Source organism: Pagrus pagrus (genome assembly GCF_965226575.1).
Source record: "Pagrus pagrus genome assembly, chromosome: 14".
NCBI classification, from domain to species: Eukaryota; Metazoa; Chordata; class Actinopteri; order Spariformes; family Sparidae; genus Pagrus; species Pagrus pagrus.
In genome coordinates, this window is record NC_140198.1 from 2,814,086 (window position 1) to 2,840,658 (window position 26,573).

At 41.7% G+C, this 26,573-nt stretch overlaps 1 protein-coding gene across 1 annotated transcript in view; it reads left to right on the forward strand.

The window, feature by feature from the left end:
* The window catches only part of wwc1 (WW and C2 domain containing 1), a 50,866-nt gene extending 25,063 nt beyond the window's left edge, over positions 1-25,803 (forward strand). Inside the window, exons 7-22 of the mRNA XM_084374211.1 lie at positions 3,284-3,430; positions 3,918-3,988; positions 4,196-4,441; positions 7,004-7,093; positions 9,519-10,189; positions 12,960-13,074; positions 13,332-13,502; positions 14,003-14,195; positions 14,356-14,496; positions 15,296-15,348; positions 16,331-16,556; positions 17,075-17,245; positions 17,381-17,473; positions 18,951-19,181; positions 19,274-19,392; positions 19,598-25,803. Of these exons, the coding sequence (XP_084230337.1) occupies positions 3,284-3,430; positions 3,918-3,988; positions 4,196-4,441; positions 7,004-7,093; positions 9,519-10,189; positions 12,960-13,074; positions 13,332-13,502; positions 14,003-14,195; positions 14,356-14,496; positions 15,296-15,348; positions 16,331-16,556; positions 17,075-17,245; positions 17,381-17,473; positions 18,951-19,181; positions 19,274-19,392; positions 19,598-19,664 (2,805 nt within the window). The 3' untranslated portion in view covers positions 19,665-25,803. The remainder of the gene's footprint in view (positions 1-3,283; positions 3,431-3,917; positions 3,989-4,195; positions 4,442-7,003; positions 7,094-9,518; positions 10,190-12,959; positions 13,075-13,331; positions 13,503-14,002; positions 14,196-14,355; positions 14,497-15,295; positions 15,349-16,330; positions 16,557-17,074; positions 17,246-17,380; positions 17,474-18,950; positions 19,182-19,273; positions 19,393-19,597) is intronic.
* Positions 25,804-26,573: the final 770 nt, after the last annotated feature.

Here is a 26,573-nt window from a genome sequence, read left to right on the forward strand (position 1 = left end):
CAAGAAGGCCCAAGTAGTTCAGACTATGTTGTAGAAAGAGTTTCACAAGGTTTATAATGTTTCTCCAAAAACAACAAGTCTTAAAATTAAGTTTTTTTTTAGGGAGTCTGGGGACTTTCTCTATGGACGTCAAAAAAGTTCCATAAATTAGTTACTGTTTACTGTATTTGTAAAATTTGGCATGTTTACTGTCAGTAAAATGTTGTCTTCTTTCATCAATGTAGTGTTAATGGTGAAATCAGTTGACACGAGGGGTAGGACGGTTATCAGGGCTCATATTTAGCTTTTTACCGATTATCAATATCGATGTTTTTTGTTTTAAAAATTACTCTACTTTGGCTCTGAGTGGAAGTATGAAGTAGCAGAAAAAGGAAATATTAGTACCTCGAAATTTTACTCATGTACAGTACTTGTAGTTAGTTACATTCCATCACTGGTTATTCTCAACTTTGACACTAATATTTTTATTTTTAGTACAAATGCAAATTGGTTCCAGTTATCCGTTATCGGTGTCCTTGATTTCTAATAATTGGTATCGGCTGTGAAAAAGCCATATCGGTCGAGCCGTAGTTGAAAGTGTCTTCAAAACGCTGCAGATGGACCGTAGGTGCGGAAGCAAACAGGCTGATACTGCAACAATCTGACTGAAACAACTTAATGTTTTGCATTTAATGCCGAATTTACAAGAAGGAACGAATGATTTTGAATTTGTTGTTGCTGTTTGTTAAGTTTCTGCGTCTCCTTTTTGCACGATCCCTCAGTGTTTGAGGACGACCTGCTGCAGACACCTTAATGATTGAGTTAACTACACTCGAAGGGACGTTGAGTGACTTGGAAATAGGATAATTTTGGGATGTCACGTGTGAAAGTTCTCGCAAGTTTAAGTTTCAGTCTGCTTCATTTGCATGAGTGTAATCTCTCTCTCTCTCCTGTCCTCCTCTGCTTTCCCTCCCTTCTTTAATTGTGTGTGACAGCGTCTCAGTGTTGGCTCATCCATATTTCCACCGTGGCTGCTGCGGTGTGTATTAAAGTTGCACGAAGGGAGCTGGAGTTTAAAGGCTGCAGGTGTACAGTAGAGTAGTCTGCCGGGTGACGAACACAAAGTCTATTTGATTTACATTTCTGGTTCTGATCCAACAACTGGCAAACAACAGTTCATTATTTATGTTGTAGTCAGCTGATAAACCGTCGTGAGAAATCCTCCAGATTAAATGTTTGATCAAGGTTAAATTAACCATGCAGATATTCTCTGGTGCTCCAGGCACAAACATGAAAAACTAATGTCTTCACGTCTTCTATAAACATTATGAACATTATAAGAATCCACTTCTAAATAAAAACGCCTCCGTGTTGACAGTAGTCCAACGTTACACCCCCGTCCTCACATATAGATTTAAAATATCAGGTTTTATGAGGCAGGTCTGGCTGCAGATTTGGAGGTAGAGGAAGGAGAGTGTGTTCAATAATACATCATCTACTCTGTGGACTCTCTGCCTCCCCCTGTCTCCCATCTCTCCCTCTCCCTCCCCCTTACCATCTGCAGCTGACAGCTCAGTCTGAGACTCTGACTGTGTGCTTTGCTTTACTGTATATTTTTATATGTCTATAGAAATGGAGAGGAGTAATGTGAGCAGTGTACTGTTACTGACAGACCTCACTGAGAGCCACAGTTTAGATTAACTGATGAGTCCGTTTCAAGCAAAATTTACCAAACGTTCTTATAACGATTTACAGCTTTTCTTTGTCTTATGTTTTAATAATCTGAATATATTTGGGTTTAATAGTTGGTCAGACAAAAAACAGACATCTGAAGACGTCACTTTTGGCTCTGAGAAGCTGTGATTGGCATTTTCACATTGAAAAGATCTTATATCATAAACACTGAACTGATTGGAGGAAAGAAAAGGAAAATATTAGTTCCTGGCAGTCCTAATTCTGACGTTTTGAGCCAAATATTGAACCTTTTTAAAGTTAATTTGCTTATTTTACAGGTCTGTATTTTCTGAGTAATTTCACAAGTGCGCTGCCTATTTATTAAATCAAACTACAGCTGAAACAATCAGGCAATTAATTAGTTGCAGCCCTAATTCCAGTTAATTGCCAACATAGCTTAGATCTGCTGAGCAAGCAAGACATATGAAATTTGTCTTAAGGCAAACAGACGATTCAACATATATTAATCCTTAGATAATAATAATAAATTAATAATAAGTTAATATTTATTTGGGTATAAGTGGAGAAATTCCTATTTTCCCTATAATTAGTACACTGCACAGTCCTTTACAGAATACTTCCAATGAAATAATCGGGGATTATTTAGAAAATGCAGAAGTTTTACCCTCTTTTCTAGCAATTTAAGATGATTCAAAGATAAAGACAGATGCAGGAAACATTCAGCAGCAGAGAGTTGGTGCGACAGGTCCAGGTCCAAAGTCAAACCAATGATGGGAGATTTACCACTCAAACATACCGAACATGTCAGACATTCTGCAGCGAACGAGAGGAACATCTGTGATGATCTCTGTGTGGATTCACTCTGTTTGCACAAATTCAATAAGTCGTGTATGTTGCCTGGTTGGGGAAATGGGGCTATGCTGAGCACAGAGTGTTAAGATTGGATGATTTATCGGTCATGAAATCATCATCACCCGTGTGCATCTTTATGCTGAAATGTTGCTAAACCGAGGTTTACAAACTGACAGCGAGTTGAGACCCTCATCTTCAAAATACAACAACATTCATGTCATAAAAGAGGTGTTTTGGTCGTTCTGTGCTTCATCTGAAGGGGACAGATAAGGTGCGTTCCACAGCCGGCTTCAAAACCAACCGCAGGTCGTATAAGATATTCATTCATGACTGTAAAGATGAAAGGATCTCTGCGGCAGCCGTCGCTGTAACTCAGGGGGAACAGGCTGACGAACACAGAGGAGGTCGTCTTTTACATTTCACAGTTTTGTCTCCTCACAGATGCTGTTTGATGACTTTATAAAATGAGTCAGAGACGCTTCAGTTTCTAGATGACGAAATAGAAAAGCAGACAAAATGTTTTAATCAGGAGCAAATAAAAGTGCTATTAATATAAGATGATCCTCCGCTGTTTTCAGTCTCACGCTCTTTTTACAGTATTTCACAGTTGCTTCGTCTGATCATTTTCACTCTTTCACTGTCCTTAATCACATCCTATTTTTACTCTGTGTATTTTCCTGCGTCAGTGTCCCAGTTTCTCCCCGGACATCATGTTTTCATTCATATAATCTCCTGCTCGTCTCTCCTGTTCATGCAGAAACTGGCTGTACTGAAGGACGGTTTCCAGCTGGACTCGGGCTCCCAGCAGGAGCTGTGGGGCAGCAGCCCTTCGCTCGCCAACTCGGAGCTGTCCATCCCTCCGCTCTACTCCGACGCCGGCTCGCAGACCGACATCCCCGCCGAGGTGAGTCCAGGGCAGGACCTCTGTTTCAGTGACAGGAAAGGTCTCGGTGTTCACAGTACATCTCTTCAGTCAGCACTAAATTCAACGTGGTAAACAGTAAAAATTGGTGACAGCGTGATTTTGGGACAGTTTCCCGTGAGAGCTGACAAAGATGGACTTCCAGACAATCCTTTTAAAGCCAAAAGTTGTCTTGTCCGAGTTGAAAGCATGAATATTAAAACTACAGAGTGCTGATAGTTTGCACTGAATGATTCTCAGTCTTGTGTATTTATTGTTCAGTCACGTTGCCTGATAATGTCACGTAGTATCAGATATCTGTCTCCGCTGCACAACCAGTACTTTTACTACTGACTATAAGTCCAAGAAGATAATAATACTTATTTACTTGGTACTTGTACTCGTGTAAAGAGTCTGACCGTTGGCTAATGAGCTGCTGTGTGTGCACGTGTCCAACATGTCTTTGTGTTCATGTTCTGTTTGTATTCAGTTCATGACGAGCACCAACAAACTGGCAGAGAAGGTTCGTCTGAGTCTGAAGTACGAGGAGGCCAAGAGGAGGTGTGTGTTTATATATGTGGACTGTGGATGTTTTTGTTTTGTTATCGTACCAGCTGACTAATGAATCTTGGTTGAGTTCATCAGGTTGATCTGTGTAGTCTAAAGTCAACTGTTCATTAAACTGAATCCACATTTCGTTTGCTCCTCTTCATTCTTCACTTCTGCTCCACATCTCTGTCCTTCACGTCCTCCTCCTCGCTTTCTCAGGATCGCCACCATCGAGGTCCAGATCGCCAAACTGGACAGCGAGGCTTGGCCGGGGCTGCTGGACCCGGAGCGAGACCGTCTCATCCTCATCAACGAGAAGGAGGAGCTGCTGAAGGAGCTGCAGTACGTCAGACCTCGGCAACGCCTGGAGCCCAACGATGCAGAGAAGCTGGAGACGGAGAAGAAACGTCTGGAGAGAGACCTGCAGGCGGCCCGAGACAACCAGAGCAAGGCTCTGACTGAGAGGTGGGAATATACGTTCATTCAACAACAGAACAATACAACTTTTTATTTTGATCTCAGATACATCGTGACTCAAGTCAGAAACGTCTTTATGAGGGATGTGATTTGAAAACATTTTATCTAATTAAAATCCACTTAATCCACCAAATCAGAGAGAAGACTTCAAGGCAGAACCAGAACAGTTCTGCCTTAATAATGTTTGCAACCTGGTCCCACCCCTTCACTCCTGTCTCATGAAGTAGATGTGTGAAGCATGTTTTTGTAAAATCAGACACAAATTTTAACACATAAATTGATTTAAAGAGAGAGAAAGTCTTGATGTCTGGATGTCCAGCACAAAAAAAAAAAAAAAGGATGAGGAGAGTGTTCCTGGATGCTGTCAGCTACGGTTGAGTGATTTCTGCCAGATTGGCATACGGCGACTCCCCAATGACGCTCTGACGGCAACCTCCAACTGTCTCACCCAGCACCTGCCCAGCATCTTCTTCTTCCACATGTTCGTATCTTAGCCATGTTCAGCCTCAGAAGCTTTAAATAGTTAGACGAACGAGGTCAAGCTCAGAAAAAGCAGATAACAACAGCACAATTGAAAGATACACACTAACAGCTACTCACAGAAGGGAAACATTCGTGCATTCAGCAGCAGCAAACCTTATTTCCTCTCCCACGTACGGCTACTCTGAGGGGACACATTACCTTGTTCTTCTCTCTGGTGTCAGCATATATAAAACACCAGAAGGTAAGGACAGAAATGAAAGGTCTGTTGACATCAGCTGACTGTAAAAACCAGCAGCAGCAGCTCTGTTTTTCTACTACGAGTCTGAAGGTTGTCACAGAGAAGGTTAGAGCAGGTGGTGACAGCAGTGTGATGAGTGTGACTGTGATCATTATTGTCTCATCTGCTGATGAAACCACTGACCTTCTACTTCTGTTTGAGTCCTTCAACCTTTAGAGACGTCAAACGTCACAGATGATTATTAAGAGTCAGAGACGAACATGACAGTTCTCCTCTCCTCTCCTCTCCTCTCCTCCTTCTCCCCCTCTCTCTCGTCCTCTAACAGGACTCTTGTTGTTTGGTGTCCAGGTCAGACTCGACCTGAGCTCAGTCTCTCTTTGTACCTCGTCTCCTGTTCCTGAAACCCGAGAGGCTGCGTAGCCTGTTCACAAAAAGAAACCCCTTGTAGTCCACCTACACACCTACACACCTACACACCTGCACACCTGCACACCTACACACCTGCACACAAACACACCTGCACACACACTCATGTATTCAGTGTGTGCAGGCTCTGAAGATGTTAATTTCTTTGAATCAGAGTCCTTGAGCGCAGCAGAGTAGTTAGTTTTTGGAGGTGTTGAAGGTGTTATCAGGTGTTCTGGTGAATTAGACCTCCACTCAGGTTGAATTTGGCATTGTGTGAGTTTGTAATGAGAATTTCAAGAGCGCCCTTTTCTTTAAAAAAACGTAACAAAACTAACAGCAGATGGAGGCAGATGTTGGTAAGGTTCAGCGTGAACGCACCCACACAGTCCTGACAAAGAGCTCTAATCAGGTAAAAGTGGTGTGATTTTGTAAAATGTAAAATTTAGCAGAGAAGCTGCTTTTGCCGAAGGCTGGACGGTTAATCAAATCTTATTTTCACTGAGCATTTTGGCTGCCAACAAATATGAAACAATATCAAACCACAATTGTGCCACCTTCAGTTTTTGCGATAATGTTCTCATTTTGTCTCGGTTATAAATTCAGGGGTTTCTTTCCTTTACAGCAGCAGCTATCGCCCTTCACTAAAAGCCCAAAAGCCCTTTATTATAATTAAGATTTTAAAAGTAAGCTATATTATAATAAAGTTCAAGGAGAGCTACTGTTTTAAAGCAAGATTATTTTTATACACCTCTCATCGTGCTCGAAACTTTTTCCTCAAAACTTTTTATTTATTTATTTATTTTTTTTACAAAGTTCTCCAAAGTAAATGAACAAAAACTAAAAACCTAAATAAAATAGAAAAAAGACTTAAGTTTGTATATTATTAAACACATCAGGAACAATAAGCTTTTGTCACTTTTTGGCTAGAATCAAAAAACTGTTGATGTTGGACACTCGACACTATTAGTAAGATAGAAACAGGAAACACGCTCACAAAGGCAAAGTTAATATGAACACACACCAGCAGACATCTGTAACCTGATCAAAGGCTTCCTCTCTTTGGCCTGTTTCCATTCAGACCATAGATCACAGCAGCAGCTGTTAACGGACTGGTTACCTCCCGACAAAGCTCCCACAAACAGGTGACACCGCCGTCACCTGAACACAAAGCAGCTGCTCACAATAACCAACACATCGCTGCCGTCGTGTCAGATTTGTTCACTTTTTGTAAAGTGTTCACACCTCCAGCGGCAGCAGAGACGGAGGATCATGTTCAGTGTTTTTTATTTTCTAAACGTGACGGTGGCTCATGTTCAGCCTGGAGGCAGAGTGAGTTGACGAGGTGAAGACGTTACTTTACACCTGACGGCGAAAAAATGAACTACAACGTTTTTGATTTAACGTTATTTTTATCATTTCAGGCTGCGACTTCACTGTAAGAGGAACAAGCTGGTCAGAGAGCTGGAGGAGATGGTTCGACTGGCATCGTCACTACATACTCAACTCAAAAGGTTTGTTTATCTCCTCCTGTTTGAAACGACTCCAACGCACTCGCAACATCACCAAGTAATGTTCAATAATGTTGAATAAAATATGCTTTTAGTCCAACAGATTTTTTACAGGGTCGTTGGCTGTCAGATGATTCACTGAGAATCATTTAGTCATCACGTTTGAAGCAGAGAGAGCGAGCAGAGCTCTGAAGGGTTTAACCTTTAATGACCAAACATTTGCTTAAGATGAAAGTAATTTCTGTTCGTCCTCGTCTTTTTGATTTCAGTTACGATCTCGCCACAAATCAAATTTTCCAACTCAACCCCGAAACATCCTCGGGAATTACACTTGTATGAGAGATGACGCAAGGCGGCTGCAAGAGCCGTGCGAGTTTCAGAATCGTTTAATATTTAACAGTCCCGGTTTTTAAGTTCGGCGGCGATAATCCGAAAAGTTTAAAAGCGAAATAAACGGTGTCAGTCAGCCTCCTCCTCTCTCCCTGCTCCTCGTTCGCCTCGGTCCGTCCTCCTCGTCTGATGGAAATCAAAAGTGTCCCCGGCAGACAGGAACTCGTCTCAGCCTGCGCTAACGAGCCCTCCTGCTTTAATTAGAGAGCTGCTCGTAGTCAGGAGCGTGCGAGGAGGCGGCTGCAGAGGACAGACGGAGGGGAGGAAGAAAATGACTTTACACTCCTCTCCTCCTGAAAGTTGTCCCTCAGGTTCAATATTTAATGCGTATGTCAGACTCTCAATTTGTTTTGAAGCTTTTAAATGGTGTTGAACATCGCTCCTGCTGGGCTGGGAGGTATGAAGAAGAAAAAAACATCACAATAACCAAAAAGTCTTCCAGAGGATGTCCAATTACAGCCTTGTATTTTGTAACGCAACACAAGTTTAATAATACGCCTCGTCTCGCCGTGCAGTACTTTAATGCTTCTGATGTGTGTATTTCTGTTCTTAAGTGTCACAAAGAGCTCACGAAGAAAATACTGATTATAAGAGTTATTGGTATACGCAAAAAAGCGCCTTGTATAACAATATTCCTTCATGTGATCGCTCTGTGACACTTTTTAATGACTAAATTCATGTACAGGGACTCGCCAAACACAACCCACCACAGTTTGATCTGCTTTTGACCATTTGATTGTTTGAGGGAAGATCCGACAGTTTACACGCTGATGTGTTCATGCGTTACCAGATGATGAGTACTTGAAATCACCCTGAAAGCACTTATATAGTCAAAAACTCCAGTCGTCCGTTAGCTTTCACTCAAACTAACCGCACCAGCGTCCGCTCGGAAGTAGACAAGATATTCAAGATCCATCACAAATGTTGCCGAAGTCTGCAGTCCTGCTTTCTCTGACATGTTTGACGTGTTGACAGCAATGAAAAGTAAAAGTAGAGAAGAGACAGGAGACGAGACAGAGACAAAGACAGAGACAGGAGACGAGACGGAGAAAGGAGGGTAGAATATGAGACGAGGAGAAGCAGCAGAGCTGTGAACTCGCTGCCTGCAGTGTTGCTTCCAGCTTTACTCACCATGTAGATTTCTTTTCCTTTCATCTTCCCTTTTCTTCCCTCGCAGTGTCATTGTTTCTTCTCTAACTCGGATGTCTTCTCTCTGACCTCTTCTGTTCTCTTGTAATTTCTGTCATTTGCTTTTAATTAGTGTTTTGATGCTGTTATCAAAGTAACTTACAAGTTGGTGACAACAGCAGAACAAAGCAGATACAGTCTCACAGATCATCAGGGATTTTTCACAACACAGACTCATTAGGGATGTTTTAAACATTTCTTAAAACTCTTTCAACAGTTTTAACAACAACCAGTAATAAAGAAGTGCAGGAGTCGACATCTTCTTCATGTTTATTTCACTTCTAGTTGCGGGTCAGAAGGAGAAACACACCAACTTTTTGAACATTATAAAAGGATAATAACAGGTGCTGCGCAAAGTAGACGGCAGCGTCAATTGTAGCGTCTGTTGTCCGACTAAGTATTGATTTTTTTAAAAAGCAAAGTGACAGTGAGGGCGATTCTGAATATTTGAAACGGTCTCATTGCTCATTTTCCGCACTATCGATACACAGTACCAGCTGCTTCTCGTATCTTTGACAGTTTGTTGACACACTTACAGCTGCAGCGTCCACATCAGCCCGCCTCTCTGACTCTTCTGCTCAGAAGTAAATTAACTTAGATTCATCAGTTGATTTTAATCAGAACATACAGGACCGAACCTTGTTATCGTCATCTTTTAATAAAGATCTAAAATTTTATGCCCTCAACGTTATATCAATATTTCTCCGTGGTATCGAACATTTGATCAAATATGAATATTTTTCAAGGTATTGTATCATCATTCTGACATTTTGACAACACTCATGATAACAGGTAGTAAATAGTTGATATGTCATCAGATCATAACTCTTTCTGTTGGTCTCTCCTCCAGCCTGTCGGCCAGCACTCTGTCCTGTTCGTCCGGCAGCAGTCGAGGCTCTCTAACGTCCAGCCGCGGCTCGCTGGCCACCACCTCCAGCCTGGGCTCCACCTCCTCCCTCAGCTTCACCGACCTCTACCTGGAGCAGCCCGAGCTGGCTGACCCGGACTTTCAGAACAAGCTGGACAGCCTCCTGCAGGAGGGCGGCCAGGGAGGCTACCGCCCCTCCAGCTCCATCACCACCATACATGAACACGAAGTGGTGACGGGCAGCGGAGGGAGGGACGCTGGGAGGCCTGAGGGCAAAGGGGGCGGGTTGGGAGGTGACGCGGCGTGTTCTGCCGGTGGAGGTGCAGGAGGAGGAGTGGAGTCATCCAGGATTCAGGCGCTCAGACTGTCAGAAACCCCTCGCTCCATGAGCTCTTTATCCCCACGGTCGTCTCTTTCCTCACTGTCGCCGCCGTGCTCGCCGCTGGTCACAGACACTAGTTTCCTGTCTGGAGAGACATTCGCAGGCCAGACGGGACCGGGCGGGTTGAGCCTGGACCTGGAGCTCCAAAGCAGGCTGGCAGAACTGGAGCTCAGCCTGGACTCTCAAGAGCAGCTGCAGGAGGAGCACAGGGGTCCCAGGGGTCTGGAGGAGAAGCAGAACCACAAGAACACGCTAGGCGAGGAGGTCAAAGGTAAACAGGAAGCTTCATTTATACTGTTCTCATCAAAAAGTAATTCACCATATTGTGACTTGTCATTCTGTGACTGACTGAGAGTCTCTTATCCTCACAGCAATCATGTTTCGTCTCAGCGGCAGTAAAACTGTTTGCATAATAACGCAGGAGGGCTGCAGGATAATGTCTCGAATCATCATCCCAGTTAATAACACGAGAACGATGATCGTGATGAATTATCTGCAATTAGACGAGCCGCAATAAGAGAGAGGGGAGAGCGAGGAGACGGTAGAGATGCTGGTGATGTAACACCTTCATCTGTGTTACACTAGACGTCACAGAAAACACTCCAGCTTTATTGGAGAGCAGGAATCCTCCTCCTCCTCCTGTGTGTGTGTGTGTGTGTGTGTGTGTGTGTGTGTGTGTGGAGAAATTCAATAGTGTGTGTGAAACCTGACTGCTGGTGGGAGAAGTGAGGAGAGGGGAGGTGAAGGTTAGAGAGGTGTTATATTACAGCCGCTGGGTCGTTGTCGGAGTGAATCGTATCAAGGTCAACATACAGTAGTACACAGTAATCATGAGATTAATTGAATTTAATTTAATTGAAGTGAAATTGAAATGAAAGACATTAGTAGATCGACACAAAATGGTTGAAGTTTTGGTCATTTATCGAGCAAAAACCTTTTCTCATTTCGGCATCGTGAGTGTGAGGACTGTCTCTGTTTTATATCAAAGTAAACAAACAAAACAGAAGAAGCAGCTGCCGTATGCAGTGTAACTGTGGATGTACAGACAACTATCACGGGATTTCTTTGATACTGAAGAAAACTTTAAAATCTGAAGATTCTGCAGTCATGAGTGTTACAAGGACGGTTTTTAAACATGTGGATTTATGGATGTTTATTTTACCGGTACCCCTCGTTTTCCAGCGCCTCCTTCCCCCTCAGAACAGAGTAACAAGGGGGTAGTGGTTGAAACCTCCCCTCTATGAAATGGGACAACGCTTCACGACCCTCTTTATCATCAGTAGGCGTTAGTGCTGCTAATGTCAACAGACTCAGCCGGAGATTTACAATATGCCGTCTTCAACTGTGGTGATTTCTCTCGCATAACTATGCCATCTGCCATTAATGTGATAGAAATAGAAAAACGTAAATGCTGACAATTCATTCACAATTTCTCGCTATCAGTCAAGTCATCAAATAAAAAAAGACACAAGTGCAGCAACGTCACTGTCGGAGCTACTACTAGTTAGCTACCAAGACATCAGCAGACTAGTAAGCGATTATTTAATGCATGTTATAAAGAAAAAGGATTATATTAAAACAACAGAGAGTTCTTGTAACTCACGGTTCAAAGTGCACCTTTGACAAACCTCCACTTTACCCGACTCCTCCATCCCAACATGAACCGGGACACCCTACACCTACGTGTGAACACGCAAAACTGAGTGGTAGGGCTAAGTGGCGTAATGGGATTGAGCCAGTGTGGTTAGTGATCCCCAGAAAGTGTCAATAGAGCAGGATTTAAAAATGACCCATGTTATGACTCGACACCTCTACGAGCTACGTGTCACAGCCACTGTTGCGTCAGCTGCTGATTGTGTTGATACCCGGGATGAAAAATGTGTTGCATCCACAAAAAGAGTTAAAGCCGACGTGTAGTAACGGTCTGCTGAAGTGTGAACGGGGCTCACTGCAGCTGAACGTGACTCAGGTTCCTGTGGCAGCCTCAGGTGAAAGGTGGACGTGGTGTCTGGTTTCCTGTTCACTCTCCATCCCTGCTGCCAGACTCTGAGTCTGTGCAGGCCGGCTGGGTTCACATCAGTCCCCCCTCCTTTATTCAGTCGGACCAGTTTGTTGGCAGCTCATGTGACGTCACCCAGTGACACAAAGGTGGATTGTTTTTTTTAACCGTGTACCGTTTAGCATTGTGCTAATTCTACAAGGTGAACAAAAGAGTTTAAGGTCTAGCTCAGTGTCTTTGAATCGGTCGTGATATTGTACTCGCTGGGTCATATTTCATCACCGACACCTGTAGAAAACAAAAAAATGCTGCTCCTTCTGACAACAGGTGTTCAGGAGGATAATCTCCATCACAGCCTGCCTCTTCTACAAAGACAGACTCTTGTTTACACTGCAGACCTCAACACGATAACCTAATTACATCTCGGCGCACTAAACAAACATATTCTATACATGAAGTGTTGACAGAGGGTTTGATCAGTGTCAGCTGTACTGAAGTGATGAGGGCCCACCGCTCTTTGATCTGCTCTCTTAGAGACGCATTCAGGGTCTTTAGTGTGTAAGTAGCTCACTATATACGGCCCCGATGAAGGTTGAGTCAATATGCCCGAATAAATGAAGGTTTTTAATCTAACTTCTGTCCTTGTTGTGCCTGGAGAACATTTTCTTTTCTTTACGAGAAATTCAAGGTGTCCTGAGAGACTTTGTGAAACTCTTCGATTCAAACGCATGGACACAAAACCACACATATAAAAGCCATTTATCAAGCTTATTTTATGTCTTTTATATCGTAAGATGTCTTGTAATTTTCTCTTCAAACAAACATCGTGTGTGGGTCAGTTTGTCTTTTAATGTTCGATGACTCAAACTAAGTTGTTTTGGACTAATTACAAGACGAGCGTCTATATTTCTGTTATTGTCAAGAACGGTAAAACAAACTATGTGTTAGTCCGTCTCTTACTTTCTGTCTTCCTCAGCCCCAATCCTTTCTGAATGAAGCCGTATCTCAACCACCTTTTCCTCCTGTTTCCTCCTGTTTTCAGACTCGGCTCCGCAGCGAGGGACGGGGGCGGGGCCAAAGAAGATGGGCGTGACCTCAGCGGTGTCGGACGAGTCCGTGGCTGGCGACAGTGGCGTGTACGAGCCCTCAGAGCGCAGGTACGACACATTTTTATCCACAGTACATTTTATAAGGTGAACAGCTGGATCATGAGCCTCGCTGTTGTTTTACATACATTTCATTACCCTGACTTTTTAACCATTATATCTCTTTTTTGCTAGTCCTTAAGTATTTGTATTTACGTTTGAATCTTTGCTAGCATACCTTTATGGTGATGTTACACCAACATTGAAAGTCTTATTTTACATGGCATTTTGTTTGTAAGTAAGCGTGTCTGTGTGTCTGTTTCCTCCAGGCCGGGCCTTCCTCCGGACCTCCTCCTGGGCTCCTACGAGGAGCGGTTGGCGCTGGGCTGCTCTCAGGTGCAGCTCGGCTTCCGTTACGAGTCCAGAGACCAACGCTTCACCATCTTCGTCATGCAGCTGTCCAACTGCAGCGCCCTCTGTCTGCCGGCTGATCAGAAAATGTACGTCCTTTTACCTCTGGTTGTTATTTGACACTTGTTTACTGAGCGATTTAGGAGCAGTACGTACTGACACGAGAGAAAAACTGCAGGTGAAGATAAGAAACAGAATCGTTATATTAACAAGCAGTTTGAATATTCAAATGAAACACAAGACGTTCAGACTGTACAGAGTCTGGTCGTCACTGTGTGTTACAGGTAAAGAGTGAAGTGTTTGCTTTCCCTCAGGTGCCTCAGGCTGCTTTGCATGCTCAGTGTCTGTTTGCTCGTGTAGGAGAGGAGCTTTGTTTACTTGTTCTCGTTGTGTTAACATGAGGAGAAATGGTGCAAATAACTTAGAACTGGATACAAATAATCAACAAGTCTTTACAAGCAGCAAGTTACACAAGTACAAATCCAGTATTTTCGGACAAAGAACCAGTGGACGTCTCATTTGATTCAGATCTGATACGTCACACGACCAAACAGCCTCGCGGTGACACTCTCACCTGTGTTTCCTGCAGGTATGTGCGTTCGGCGGTGCTGCCCTGCGTGGAGGCGACCCGCTGCCTGTTCCGAACACGCGGCTCGCTGCCTCAGGACGTCGTGGAGGTCAACGAGGTGTTCGGCATGCAGATATCCCACAGTGCACTGCGGCAGAAGACGCTGAGGGTCGACGTCTGCGTCACCAGCAAGTCGGGCCACGAAGAGTGTCTGGTTAGTGGAAGACTTCTTCTTCTCTGGCTTTTACATCCCGGCTGAAGAAAACATGTTTTAAATTATCGTCATGTTTTTAATGAGCTGCAGTGTCATTCTGTTAACATCCCTCCATCTTTCCTCCCTCCTCCTCCTCCTCCTCACTGTCCTCCTCCTCCAGGCGGGAGCTCAGATCAGTCTGGCTGATGTCAGCTGTTCGGAGGAGAGATGCACCAAGTGGTACAACCTGCTGAGCCGTGCCTACATGCCCGAGATGAACAACAAGGACAAAGAGAGCCGAGCAGCCGGCAGCTCTGACAGGGTACAGACGCAGTGTCACACTGTGGATTTACTCTCATACAGTATGAGCCAAGACCGACTCTCAGAGTGACATCCAGAAGCTTTGAGTCAGCTCAGAAACTTTACTCTTCTCACTATAACAGAGTTTTTTCTAAAAAAGTTTACAGTAAACCTGCTGCTGCTCGTTTTTAGTGAGGCCTTTTATTTAACCAGAGCTTTATCATTCTCAAATATTTGCTCTGACCTGCGCTAATTGAATGAAAGCTTCAGTCGATACATGTTTAAATAGTTTCAGTCAGGTAGAAAAATAGTTTGCACTCAACAGGAAAAGGGTCAAAAAGGTGATACAGTGTAGATGATACTGACACGAGTCTGTAACGATCACTGTGAACATATTTTTGGTTTGAAGATTCGACTGTAGAAGTTTTCCTCCTAAGTTTTACTACTAAGAAATTATTATTCAGAAAATATAGAAAACATCGTTGAAAACATCTTTAATCTTAATTGACTCTCGGTTCAGTTTTCTGACTGCTTGTGGTTGTTTTCCACTTAGAAGTTGTTAATAATTAAACAGTCACAGAACAAAGTTTCCCTGCAGGTCTGTCAGCAGAAATCAGTGAGAGAAATCACTGACTTCATTATAAATTCATTTTTAAGTGTTCTGGATAAATTTAATAGTTTTCAGGCTGAAGCATCTTGTATAAAGATATTAAGGCCAGCAAAAAAAACAATCTACAACGTTTAATTGTTTGAAAGTTATTTAAACATGTTTTAAAACACACTGATTTAAATCTCATGTGTGTGTGTGTGCTGTGTTTCAGACTCCGGTGATTTCCAGTGTTTCCACAGTCGGAGCTCCAGACGATGACGAGTGGTGAGTCGCTCTCCGTCTATTTTTTATTGTGTTATACTTCTGATATATTTCTTTATTCCAGATCTTCGTCGTACATCTTCACACGGCATGTTAATTTGATTTGGTGATTAACGTGCCGTGTCGCTGTCTAACTGACCGTGACTGCAGCTCTGTTTGAATCAGATCTTTGATGCTGGTTTATGACTCTTGACAGTTTCACTCATTAATTTGACAAGTGACATAAACTTTAACACTCTCAGTGGTGGAAAGTTACTCCGAATTGAATACATTTCAGTGGCAAGTGTTGTGCTTTTTGCTCCACTAAATGTACTTACAGCTACTAGTTGGTTTGCAGATTAAGATTGAACATTAAGAGAACAGATGATAAACAAAGCTTACTCCAGCAGTCAGTTGCTGTCAGCGAGGAGACGAACACAGTGACAGAATGTGACCCGGCAGGTTCAGACTGTAAATAAAGCTGCTTGAATTTCAGATACACCTCCCCCCTCTTTAAGTAACACCTTAACGTTCCCTCCTCCCTCTGTCCTCCAACAATCACCAGGTGCCCTGAGATTACGGTGCCCTCAGTGCACTCTCACACACACAGACATGATCAACACTTCATCACATGTTATCGTGTATATAGAGAGTGAGTGTATATGTAGATGACAGACCAATAATTTAGCATCGGTGTGACGTACTTCACTCTGTCATTACATAGATCTGTGGACAGCTAGAAGGGACATTTAAATTACAGTTATCAAAATGAAAACCCTTTTTTTTATTTAACAAGAGAAGCAAAACTTCTCAGATGTTAAATTCTGTCCAATCACAAGCAGCCAAACTGATTTTTTTTTCGTGTCTGATAACTTCAATCAGACACGAATGAGAACGAGTAAACAGAAACGTTATTCAAGCCTTCGTTACAAACACGTTTTACAGCTGAAAGAGTATGAACGTCGCAGAGTTTATCTTCATTTTCTAACTGCGTTTTCATCGTCAGGCATGGCGACCCTCTGGAGGACGACTTGTTCGATGACGAAGATGGAAACGGCGAGGGAGGGGAGGGGCCTCTGGAGGAGGAGGAGGACGATTTTTATCCTGAAAGCAGCCAATGGGAAGGAGATGAGGAGGAAGAGGAGAAGGTGACCAAACCTCCTCCTCCTGCTCCTCCTCCTCCTCCTCCTCCTGCAGCAGCAGCAGCAGCAGCAGCATCCATCACAGAAAAGGTAACTCCAGTGATTTTCTTCTGATTGATGATGATGAAAGTTTATGATGTGTGTTGTATTGGATTTCTTCTTTCCTTGGATGACGAGGAAAGAAATAAACATATTTCAGTGCAGCTACAAGCAGTCAAAATTGAAAGAAAATGTTTTATTAAAAAAGGGGGGGGTGAGGTTTCGATGTCGGTCCTGTAGAACATTTTTCACAGACGTTTAATAATCATACGGAGAATAATCCATCACAAAGGAAATTACACCCACTGGAGCAGGAAAAATGGGCTGTAATTGAGTTGTTTTTCGTATTGTCACTGTATTTCTTTCTTCTCCACCCCTTTCCTGCTTTTGTCCTCGATGGATCCAGGTGTTGATCTCTTACTGACTTAAAACTGCTGGTTGTTTTGAATGTTTTGATCCGTCTTCTCAATGGTTGATAGAACTTCCACTTTCAGAGGATTGAAGTTGATGCAGTTTTTGGTTAAAGCAGATTTTAAAAAGCTTTTCATCGCCTCGTTCTCTTTGTGCAGGTCAACAAGGAGACGAGCATGGACAGCCTGTTGCCGTCCCACCACTGCTCGGTGGTTCGACCGAAGGAACGCCGCCCGGACGTCCACCAGCAGATCCCCTTCATGAGAGGGAACACCATCATCCGCTCCAAGACGTTCTCCCCCGGACCTCAGAGCCAGTACATCTGCAGGGTAACTGACCCTCACTATACTATGAAACATCAGACAAATGAGAGACAGACGGACCTTTAACTCTGAAGATCTGACAAATATTCAGTGAGCTTTGTGAGCTGATGTTTGACTCGTGGCTGTTTGTCTGTCTTTCAGATAAACCGCAGTGACAGCGACAGCTCCACGCTCTCCAAGAAGTCTCCGTTTGTCAGGAACGCCTCTGAGAGACGCAGCATGCGCATGAAGAAGGTAAAAACTTCACTTCTGCCTCCTGATCTGTCTCTCGAAACACTCGAACGCTTCACAATCTAACATCACAATGATCTACAGCAGGCGTTCTCTAACTTACAACTTAAAGGTCGGCATTGTGTCTTCTTTCACATCTCATGTCTTCAGTAATTCATTATTTAAACATGCTGCAGTAGAACAACTTGAAAGTCATCATAGGCTACTTGGTAGATTTTTTTAAATATAATTTTTTAAATATATGTAGAAATGAACGAGATGTTATTATTATTTTGACGTGAAAGAAAGTTTTCACAGATGCAGGATTGTGATTTCAACTCAGGAAAGAAAGTTGAAACTCTCATTTTAAACGACCTTCGTGGTCATTTGATTATCAATTTCTGATTTTATGAGGTGCACCATGAAGGCACCATGACATCACTGTCAGAGCACCTCTGATGTTCAAAGCGCTGTAGATTTCAGAGTTTAAGGCTTGCACCTGAATGCACCATGAAGTCCCTCTGAGTGTATCAAACTGCGACAGTAGAGGAGAGACACAGATGAATTTATGAAGATAAAATGTGTCCAAGACGTTCAGCGTACTTTCTTATTAAATGATATTCGTGCAAACTGCCAGTGCAGCAGATGGTCTCAGGAGGTTTATCTCACCCAACGGAAAACATGCCCACATTTGGAGCCTGGTAGACTTCAAAGTCTTGTACGTGTTCGACCAACAACTAATTTCAACAAATTATTATTCTTTACAATAAGAAATCTATAAAAATCTGTGATCATGTTATATCAGCAGTTGTTTGTGTCTCATTAAATAGCATTTTATTTGTGTATATTTCTTAATTTTCACGTTTTTTAAACCCCTGAACACTTTCCGTCTGATGTTTTTATACAATATTTTTAGTTGGAATGACAAACATTGAATGTGAGCCAGTTTAGACGAGGCTGGGTCTCGACACTCAGCAGTATATCTCAGCATGCTTCTCTCCAGAGGTTTGACTCTGTTCCAGCCTCTATTATCTGCTGTATATCTCCTCTCGTCTTCCTGCTTCCTGACAGTTTAACAGTGAAGTTAAACCTGCAGGTTTACCGACCACATTAACTGTCGTCTCTGTTCTCCAGAGAGAGAGAGAGAGAGAGAGAGTGTCGGGGAGCCCATTTGCATTTTTTGAGTCTTAAAACCTCCCAACCACTCTCAGTGAAGTGACTCTTAATATTTAATAAACGTCTGAATGTTTAATGCAGCTTTGACATTTGCCAGCTTCTGTTAATTTAAAGGCAGGAAGCAGAGTCTCTTTCAGTGTCCCTCCTGGGGCTTGATTCATATACACAGAGTACATGCTGGTGAGTGTTACTGTACGCTGACGTGACTTTAAGGCCCTTTGCAGACAATTTTCTGATGCCTTATAGATCTGTAGATTAACCGATAATGAAACTAACTGTGTGTGTGTGCAGTGTTTAACTGTGTCCCTCCCTGTCCTCCCTCCAGCCTCCCATGCAGGTTAAAGGCTTGGACGGTTTCCTGCGGACGTCGCTAGACCTGGAACTGGACCTGCAGGTGTCTCGGACGCGGCAGGCCCGGCTGACGCAGGAGCTGCGGGTGCTACGGGAGCTGAAGACGCAGCTGGAGACGGCGAGGCAGCAGGGCCAGAGGGAGCTGCCGGCCTGGGTCCAAGAAGACGAACGCTTCCGGCTCCTCCTCAAACAAGCCGAGAAACAGGTGAGCGACTGTCCGTCTGCCGAGGTTTTCACTCCTGCACATCAGACACAAGCTGAGTGCCTGAACGTCCCTGTGCTCCTGGTTATTTTTAGACTCGTGAGGAGCAGCTGCAGGAGAAACGAGTGGAGAAGATGATGAGGGCGGCAGCGAAGGACGTCCACAAGATCAGGGGCCAGAGTCGAAAGGAGGTCCCCGAGGTCCAGACCTTCAGGTGGGAGACACAACAGACGAGGGGTCCCTGAATATCTGGGATATTTAAAGCTAACAGGCTAACGATGATAATGACATTGGTGCTGTTTGTCAGGGGGAAAAACAGTCATGGACTTTATTTCATAAATGAAATCAACACCTTTTTCTCTTTACATTAAAGATCTCATTGTTTTCAGCTCACTGATGCGTTTCCTGTGTGGTTTCAGAGAGAAGATGGCCTTCTTCACACGAGCGAAGACCAGCATCCCCGACCTGCCGGCCGACGACGTGTAGAGAAGCATTTCAAAGTATTTCCCCTCCCGAGTCTTAACCTGCTGTTCTCAACACACATGAAGCAAACGTTTGGCGGTGTTATGAAGAATTTTAAATAATGACGATAATAATAATAATAATATGTTTAGTAGAAAGAAACAAACACTCAAAACCGTGAAGAAGAAAACACATTTTTAAAGAGCTCGGCATTTCTAATGTGGATAGTCTTTCGTTTGTAAATTAGTGATAGCACTGCTAGAGCTTTTTGTTTTTAATACTTCACCTCTCTCTCTTCCACTCTGTTTACTGTGTCTCTGTTACTAACAGGCTGTTTATAGGCTCTTAGGTGTTTTAAATCATTCCAGCACAAAGTCGCACAGCTGCACGTGTGCATACAAGCAGTTTTGTACTAAATATGACACATTTGGACAAAAAAATATATATAAATGTATATTGATAGCACAACACAACACAGAAGAAACAAAGGTACTAAAGAAAAATAAAACAAACATCTACATTTAAGAGATATTTAATATTGACCGTCAAGTGTTTTTTTAAGAACTTCCTACGCAGACGAACATCTGCCGTATACGATGTTGACAGCACAGATGGTTGTACATAAGCATCATCAGCACGTCTTCTGTTTCAGTCGCACACGATACAAGAACACGAGAGGAAAAACTGGAGCTTTACGAAACATCACTACATGAACTGGATCTGATCATTCAAGAGCGTTTCTGAAGTCGCACACAGTCGACAGTCATCGGCGCGTAGAAAACAGCACTAACTCTCACTAACACTCAGGTAGTCGCTCGGATAGTCTGCACTTTAATAAACTTGAGGTAAACGTTTAAAACAATATAAATAAATTAAAAAAAAGAACTTGATGTGGGTTTTTGGAAAGTTAAAAACAAAACGAATCCAAAAACCTTTGCCTCGCGATGGAACGATTGTTGATTGTCGAAACACACACAGGACGTGAAGATCAAATGTATTTTTGATGACTGTGAACTTCTAACTGATTGTATGACTAAAAGGAAGTGACTAAACGCCCCTCCCCCCTCCTCCACCATCACCACTGACCAGCCAATAGGAAGACAGCGGTCCTGCTTTGCTTCTCAAGGCTCCTCGTCTTCCCTCTGATTGGCTGGTTAAGATATTTTCTGCCCTGTTGACATTTGAACACTCAGTTTGTATTGTTTTCATTTTCGTCTGTTTCCGCTCTGTAACTGGATTCATACCTGAGAACTGGATGTGAGCATGTTAGCATGGTGCCCCAGCAGAAAATGTGAGAATGAGAATGTCTCTCAATATCACCAGACTCCCTTAGAAAAATCCACAATTTTAAGAGTTTAATTGCTTGAGGAAAAACTTTAAAAACTTTGCGATGCAGCTCCGGCAAATCCTAAATCATTTGTACCTTCTTGTAAATTCGGCACTAAATGCAAAACATTAAGTTGTTTATTTCCTTGTGAAAAGTGTCAGCTTGTACCGGCCTGTCTGCTCGTGTGTCCTAAACTCTTACCTGCCAACACACTGTTTCAACTGATTGCACCATTTACTCAAAATGTGTTAAGGAAGACATCATTTTATTGTAGACTTCAGATTTCACAGTAACCAATGTAGGCTACTTCCTTGTCCCCAGACTCCCTTTAAAAATCACACAATTTTGTGAGTTGTTGAATTAGAAGAAACTTTATAAACGTTGTGAAACACTATCTATGATAAATCTTAATTAATTTGGCTTTATTTGTTAATTCAGCAAATGTTAAACATTCATTATAAGTTATTTTCTCACTTTACTGTAATGCAGCCTTAACGACAATATAGCAATATCCAAATAATGAGATGATAATATAATAAAATGTCACTATTTTACATGTTCACATCACTTTTCATACTCTGAGTCCTTGAAAGTTCTGCATAGTGCTGGTTAAAGGTTAAAATGGATTTTAGAGATTCAATGTGAAAAGACATTAAATTGTGAGGAGGTTGTTTTCTCCTCACTTGCAGAGTACAACACTAAAGTTCATAAGTTGCTCACTTCTGCCCTCGATGCCATAAATGTATAGATAACACAAACTTTGCTCAGTAACCTTGATGAGGAATCAGAAGAGAAAGAGTATTTTTCTCTTGCTGCCGTGCAGAAAGCCGTCAGAAGTCAGTTAACCGTCTGTGCTCCAGTGTTGTGATTTACATTCAGCTCAGTGGAGATTTACTGACGTCTGACGTTGTTTCCAAGGCAACCGGACTTATAAATCGGCAGCAGACCTCGACTCCGGCACCTCTCTTGTTTACTGACTCTTTGTGCTGGAGGTTGGAGAAGTTGTCCTCGGTGCTCTTGTGTTTTTTTTCCACCTGCGTTAAAGCAAAAACTCCCGAATCTCTTCACTGTGTACGTGACGCTGTTTCAAATGATGCTGAACGACCTGATGTGTTGAGATATCTTTAAGTAGATTTATCATACAGAGGAAGAAATCCATCAGAGAAGACGCACTGAGGTTCAGGTTCAGCACAGTATGAACAGATTGCATTTGTTTCTTATTATTTTCTTCCCTATAAAGAAGAAATACGGAGCGTTTATCTGTATAAGGACGTTTGTGAGCTGCTCACAAAAAGATTAGGAATATAAAGAAATCAGCAACGGAGTTAATAAATAACTAACTTCTGACAATGAGCTGCATATTAAAGAAATACGAAAGAGATCACGACTTGCAGCGGCACTGTCGTCTGTCTGCAACACGAGAAATAATCTGATGGATCAAGAATCAAGGTTATTTATTTGTCCTCGTACATCACTGGGTTGCATAACAATATATAAATTCGTAGTCTCTGTCATGCTGCACACATTAAACATCTACATGTACGCAGGTAATTACATTTAGGATGTGAAAACAAAAAGATTATATACACATCATGTGTCGACCGCATCCCAACAACTCCTCACATACAATTTATTTGTCTTTTTATTGAAAGTGTAAATGTCTCATTCATCTGAAATGCATGTTTGATGCTTTTATATCTGATTAATATCAATACTTTGATCAATATTAGGTAGAAGACCTAAGACCAGCTTGAGTTTACACCAGCAGTTAGCCTGAGGTAAAGACGCAGTACATTAAATAAACACAGTAGAAACATCTGCAGCTTCACCACACTTAGTAAATAAGGAATATGAAGAAATCTTAGTCTGGGGAAATGTAATAAATGATGCAGAATCAGACTGAATTACACCTACTGGACACAATATAATTCAATATTTTGAGCATCACAGATTGAAAACAAGGAAAAACAATAACAGAAAAAAACAAGAAAAATCAGAGAAAAGTTGAAACTCTTTCAGGGTGAACAGTAAAAATTATCCAGTTTGGGCAGAGCAACAGATCAGGACATGAAAAAGATCAAACAAAGAGAAGACGTAGTGAAGCGGAGGGAGAAAACATCTGTATCTGTACAAACGTTACAAAATCTGCAATTACCCCAACAGTTCCTCTCCTACAAAAAGAAAAAACCTGACTCAGAGTCTGTTTCAGAGGTCACGAGCACGTCGTCTTCACTTCCTGCTGGGTCACCGTGCTCAACGTTGCGAATGTTAGGTGCTTTTGGATCAAGTGGCACAAACCCTTCATGAAACCCCGTTTCCATTCCCGGTGTAAACAAGAATGTAGCCGACACAAACCTGGCCGCTGCTGTCATTCCAGATGTTTCCCTGTTTTTTTACTGTTCGTAGATAAACAGCAGCTCAGCTCGAACTGTAGTTTGTTTCCTTTGGTGTCTGTATGTTTAAGACCAACAGAGGAAGTCGATTTCCTTGTTATCTGTCTCCACCTCCTGTTCCTATGTTCACCCTCCGATCCTTCATCCAAAAAAGTCCCAAAAAATGAAATCAGCGTTTTGTTTCCTGATGATGAAAAACTGTAAATGTTTAAAATCCACAACAGAGAAAGAAAGATCACCACACGTTCAGGTAGAAGTAGGATTATTTTTGCACAAGTGTCTATAAGAATAATAAATATCACACAAACACGTAATAATGATAATCACACAAACACTACAGCGGCTCTTCATCCTTTCGTCTGGGACAAGACAAAGAAGGTGACAGTTGATGGAAACTGAACGGAGATGCTGTGAGGACGTTCACACCGACGCTGCGCTCACACTGCAGGAACCAAACGTTTGATCGATATCGGTCTGAACAGTCACAACAAAAGATCAATACCAAAGATTAAAGTACACAAACAAATGCTCCAGATAGTTTGTAAAATCTGCTATGATGTCAGATAAACGCAGTGATCTCAACAAATATCTGTAATAAAAAGATCGCAGGTTATCAATGTGAGCCGCCATCTTGTTACTACTCTTGACCTCCAGCGTGCGACCTCCATTGATCCTTCATTACAAAGCTTCGGCTCAGACCTGGTGGAAACGCAAGCTGTATTGCTCTGTCGCACCGCGGGTCCAAGAATACTGAACAGAACCGGCTCAGAGGAAGAGGGTTTTGTGTTATTTTCCTCAAGTCTCTGGTTTGTGTACGCTCGTAGAGGTACAGAAGATAAAGTCTGATAAATAGTTTGCTCACCTGTGTGTACGAGTGAAGAACAGGTGAAACAAAAGGAAATCTTTCTATGTTTTATTTTCTTTTTTTATATATATGTGATGGAGGTCGGGGTAAAATTGCCAGGTGAATTTATTAAAAAAAGAAATAAAAAACACATCAAATGTTTATTTATTTATTTGCCAGGATCATTTTCCTACATGTTTCCCGTCTGTAAAGACAAATAAAAATAAAAAACGATTGGGAAGGTGAAAATCTTTGTTTCACATTTAAAAAAATAAAACAAAATAAATAAATGAATTAAAGAAGACGTTCAGTTGACAAAACATTATCCCAGGTGAAAAAAAGTAAATTGGAAAAGTTTTTCTTTTTCAAATGGCAAAAAAAAATAAAAAATCCCACATAAATATAAATAAATTTAAAGACTTTATTAGGAACATGAAATATTCTCCTTGCAAAACAAGAAGTTCCACCTGTTCCTAAGTCCTGAGATCAGACTTGAGGAAATTAATTTGATTTCCACACTTGGCCTCTCCGGGCGACGGGATGAGCACGGACGCATTTTTTTTCCTTAACTCATGGCGTCCACGTCTTAACGGCTCACTTCCTCATTGTCAAGCTGACACAACATAAAACATCCGACTGTTCAGACTGAGGTCAGGCTGCCATTAAATCAAAAAACGAATAAAATGTCACAATTTTCGTCCTTATTGTTTCGACAAACGTATCAGCATGAAGCGTCTCCTGCGGTGTGAACGCAGCGGTGCGCTCCGACGGGGCCGAGGGTTTTACTGTAGCAGGAACACTGTGAAATTAATGAAAGCCTTTGGAGTTATGTGAGAGGGTGTGCCTTCGGAGAGCAACGTGTAAACTTTTATTATTTTTCTTTCTTTTTGTTGTCTTAAACCCGGCCTGATCCAACGAAGCTGCAACTGTAGAGAAACGTTTGCATTAATTTTCCTAATGTGAACCGTTAGTGGAGCGAGTAGCCGTCAAAGAATAGGACTCGGTGCAGTCGGAGGAACAGCGCCGTCTGTTTTAAAGTGAACTTTGTCGTGATCGACCGAATGTTGTTTAACCTCAAAATCAAGATGACTCGTTTCTACGTAACAACATCTGGATGAAGGAATGTAGGTTTTTACTACGAGAATCACGATCATTCAGAGAAAAACAAAATGCTGTTAGTCTCAAGTAATTATGTTTTTTCATCATGTAGGTTGTGATATAATTCTGTTTGTTTTCTGAAGTTCAAGTGCATTTTTTTTTTTTCCTCATTTGATTTATTTTTTTTCTTTTTCTAATGAATCTGTTTGTATTACGACTGGTGATGAACCTGGTAATGTGTATGGAGGCGGCTATGAGAAACATACAGCATGTATTTATTGCACTTTGTGATTTGGGTGTGCTTTTCCTGTTTTTGTTTTTGTTTTTTTTGTTTAGTTTTTTTTTTCTTTTTATCGCGAGAGTCCCGAAAAGCTGTGAATTTTATTCTCAGACACTGTACTGTCGACCAGAGTTGTAAATATTTCACCAGCACAAAAAAATACCAAACAAACAATATGTTTTGTAGTTTCACAACAAATAAAAAAAAGTTCTTCTCTTCTATTTTCATGTGTTTTGTTGGGTTTTTTTATTGTTCTTCTTTTATTTATCTCAGGAATGGATTTTTTTCACATTTCTGATTTCAGCAAAAACGAGACTTTGACAGTGAACAAACATTTAATATAAAGAGTCGCAGTCAGGATGTAGGATTCAGGTTCACATAGAAAGGTCCGCGTTGAAGGTCGTTTATTGTTTTCTTTACATTTTATTTATTTTATATCAAATGGAAAATAATACAGAAAAAAATACAAAAATTAATAAAAATAAATATATAAGAAGTTACATTTTAAGGTTATTTTTGGTGCGCTGGCATATTAATCTATTAAGTCATTTATTCTGATTTTGGCACTCCTGGTTTTGTAATCCTGACTTTTTGGGAAGTCTTAGTCCTTGAAAAACACATGAAACTGGATTAATATCTAAAATAAACAAACATATGATAGGCTTATAAAATACCACATGTTGTTAAAGTAAAACATTAATTCTAATAAATCTATATGTAGTTAAAGCTGTCAGATGATTTTTAGTGGTGACAAATATGATGGTTATAATTTACATTTTATTTCGAAGGGGAAATAATACAGAAATAAATGAATACATTTAAAAATGAATACATTATTAATTAGGGGGTACATTTGATTATTTTTGGTGCGTTTAATCCTATTAAATATTTTATTGAGCCATTTTTTATTTTATTTTATTTTTTTATTTTTGCAGTTTCAGTCCTCAATACCACAAACCACAAAGCCTTGAAACCACTTGTTTAATGTAAT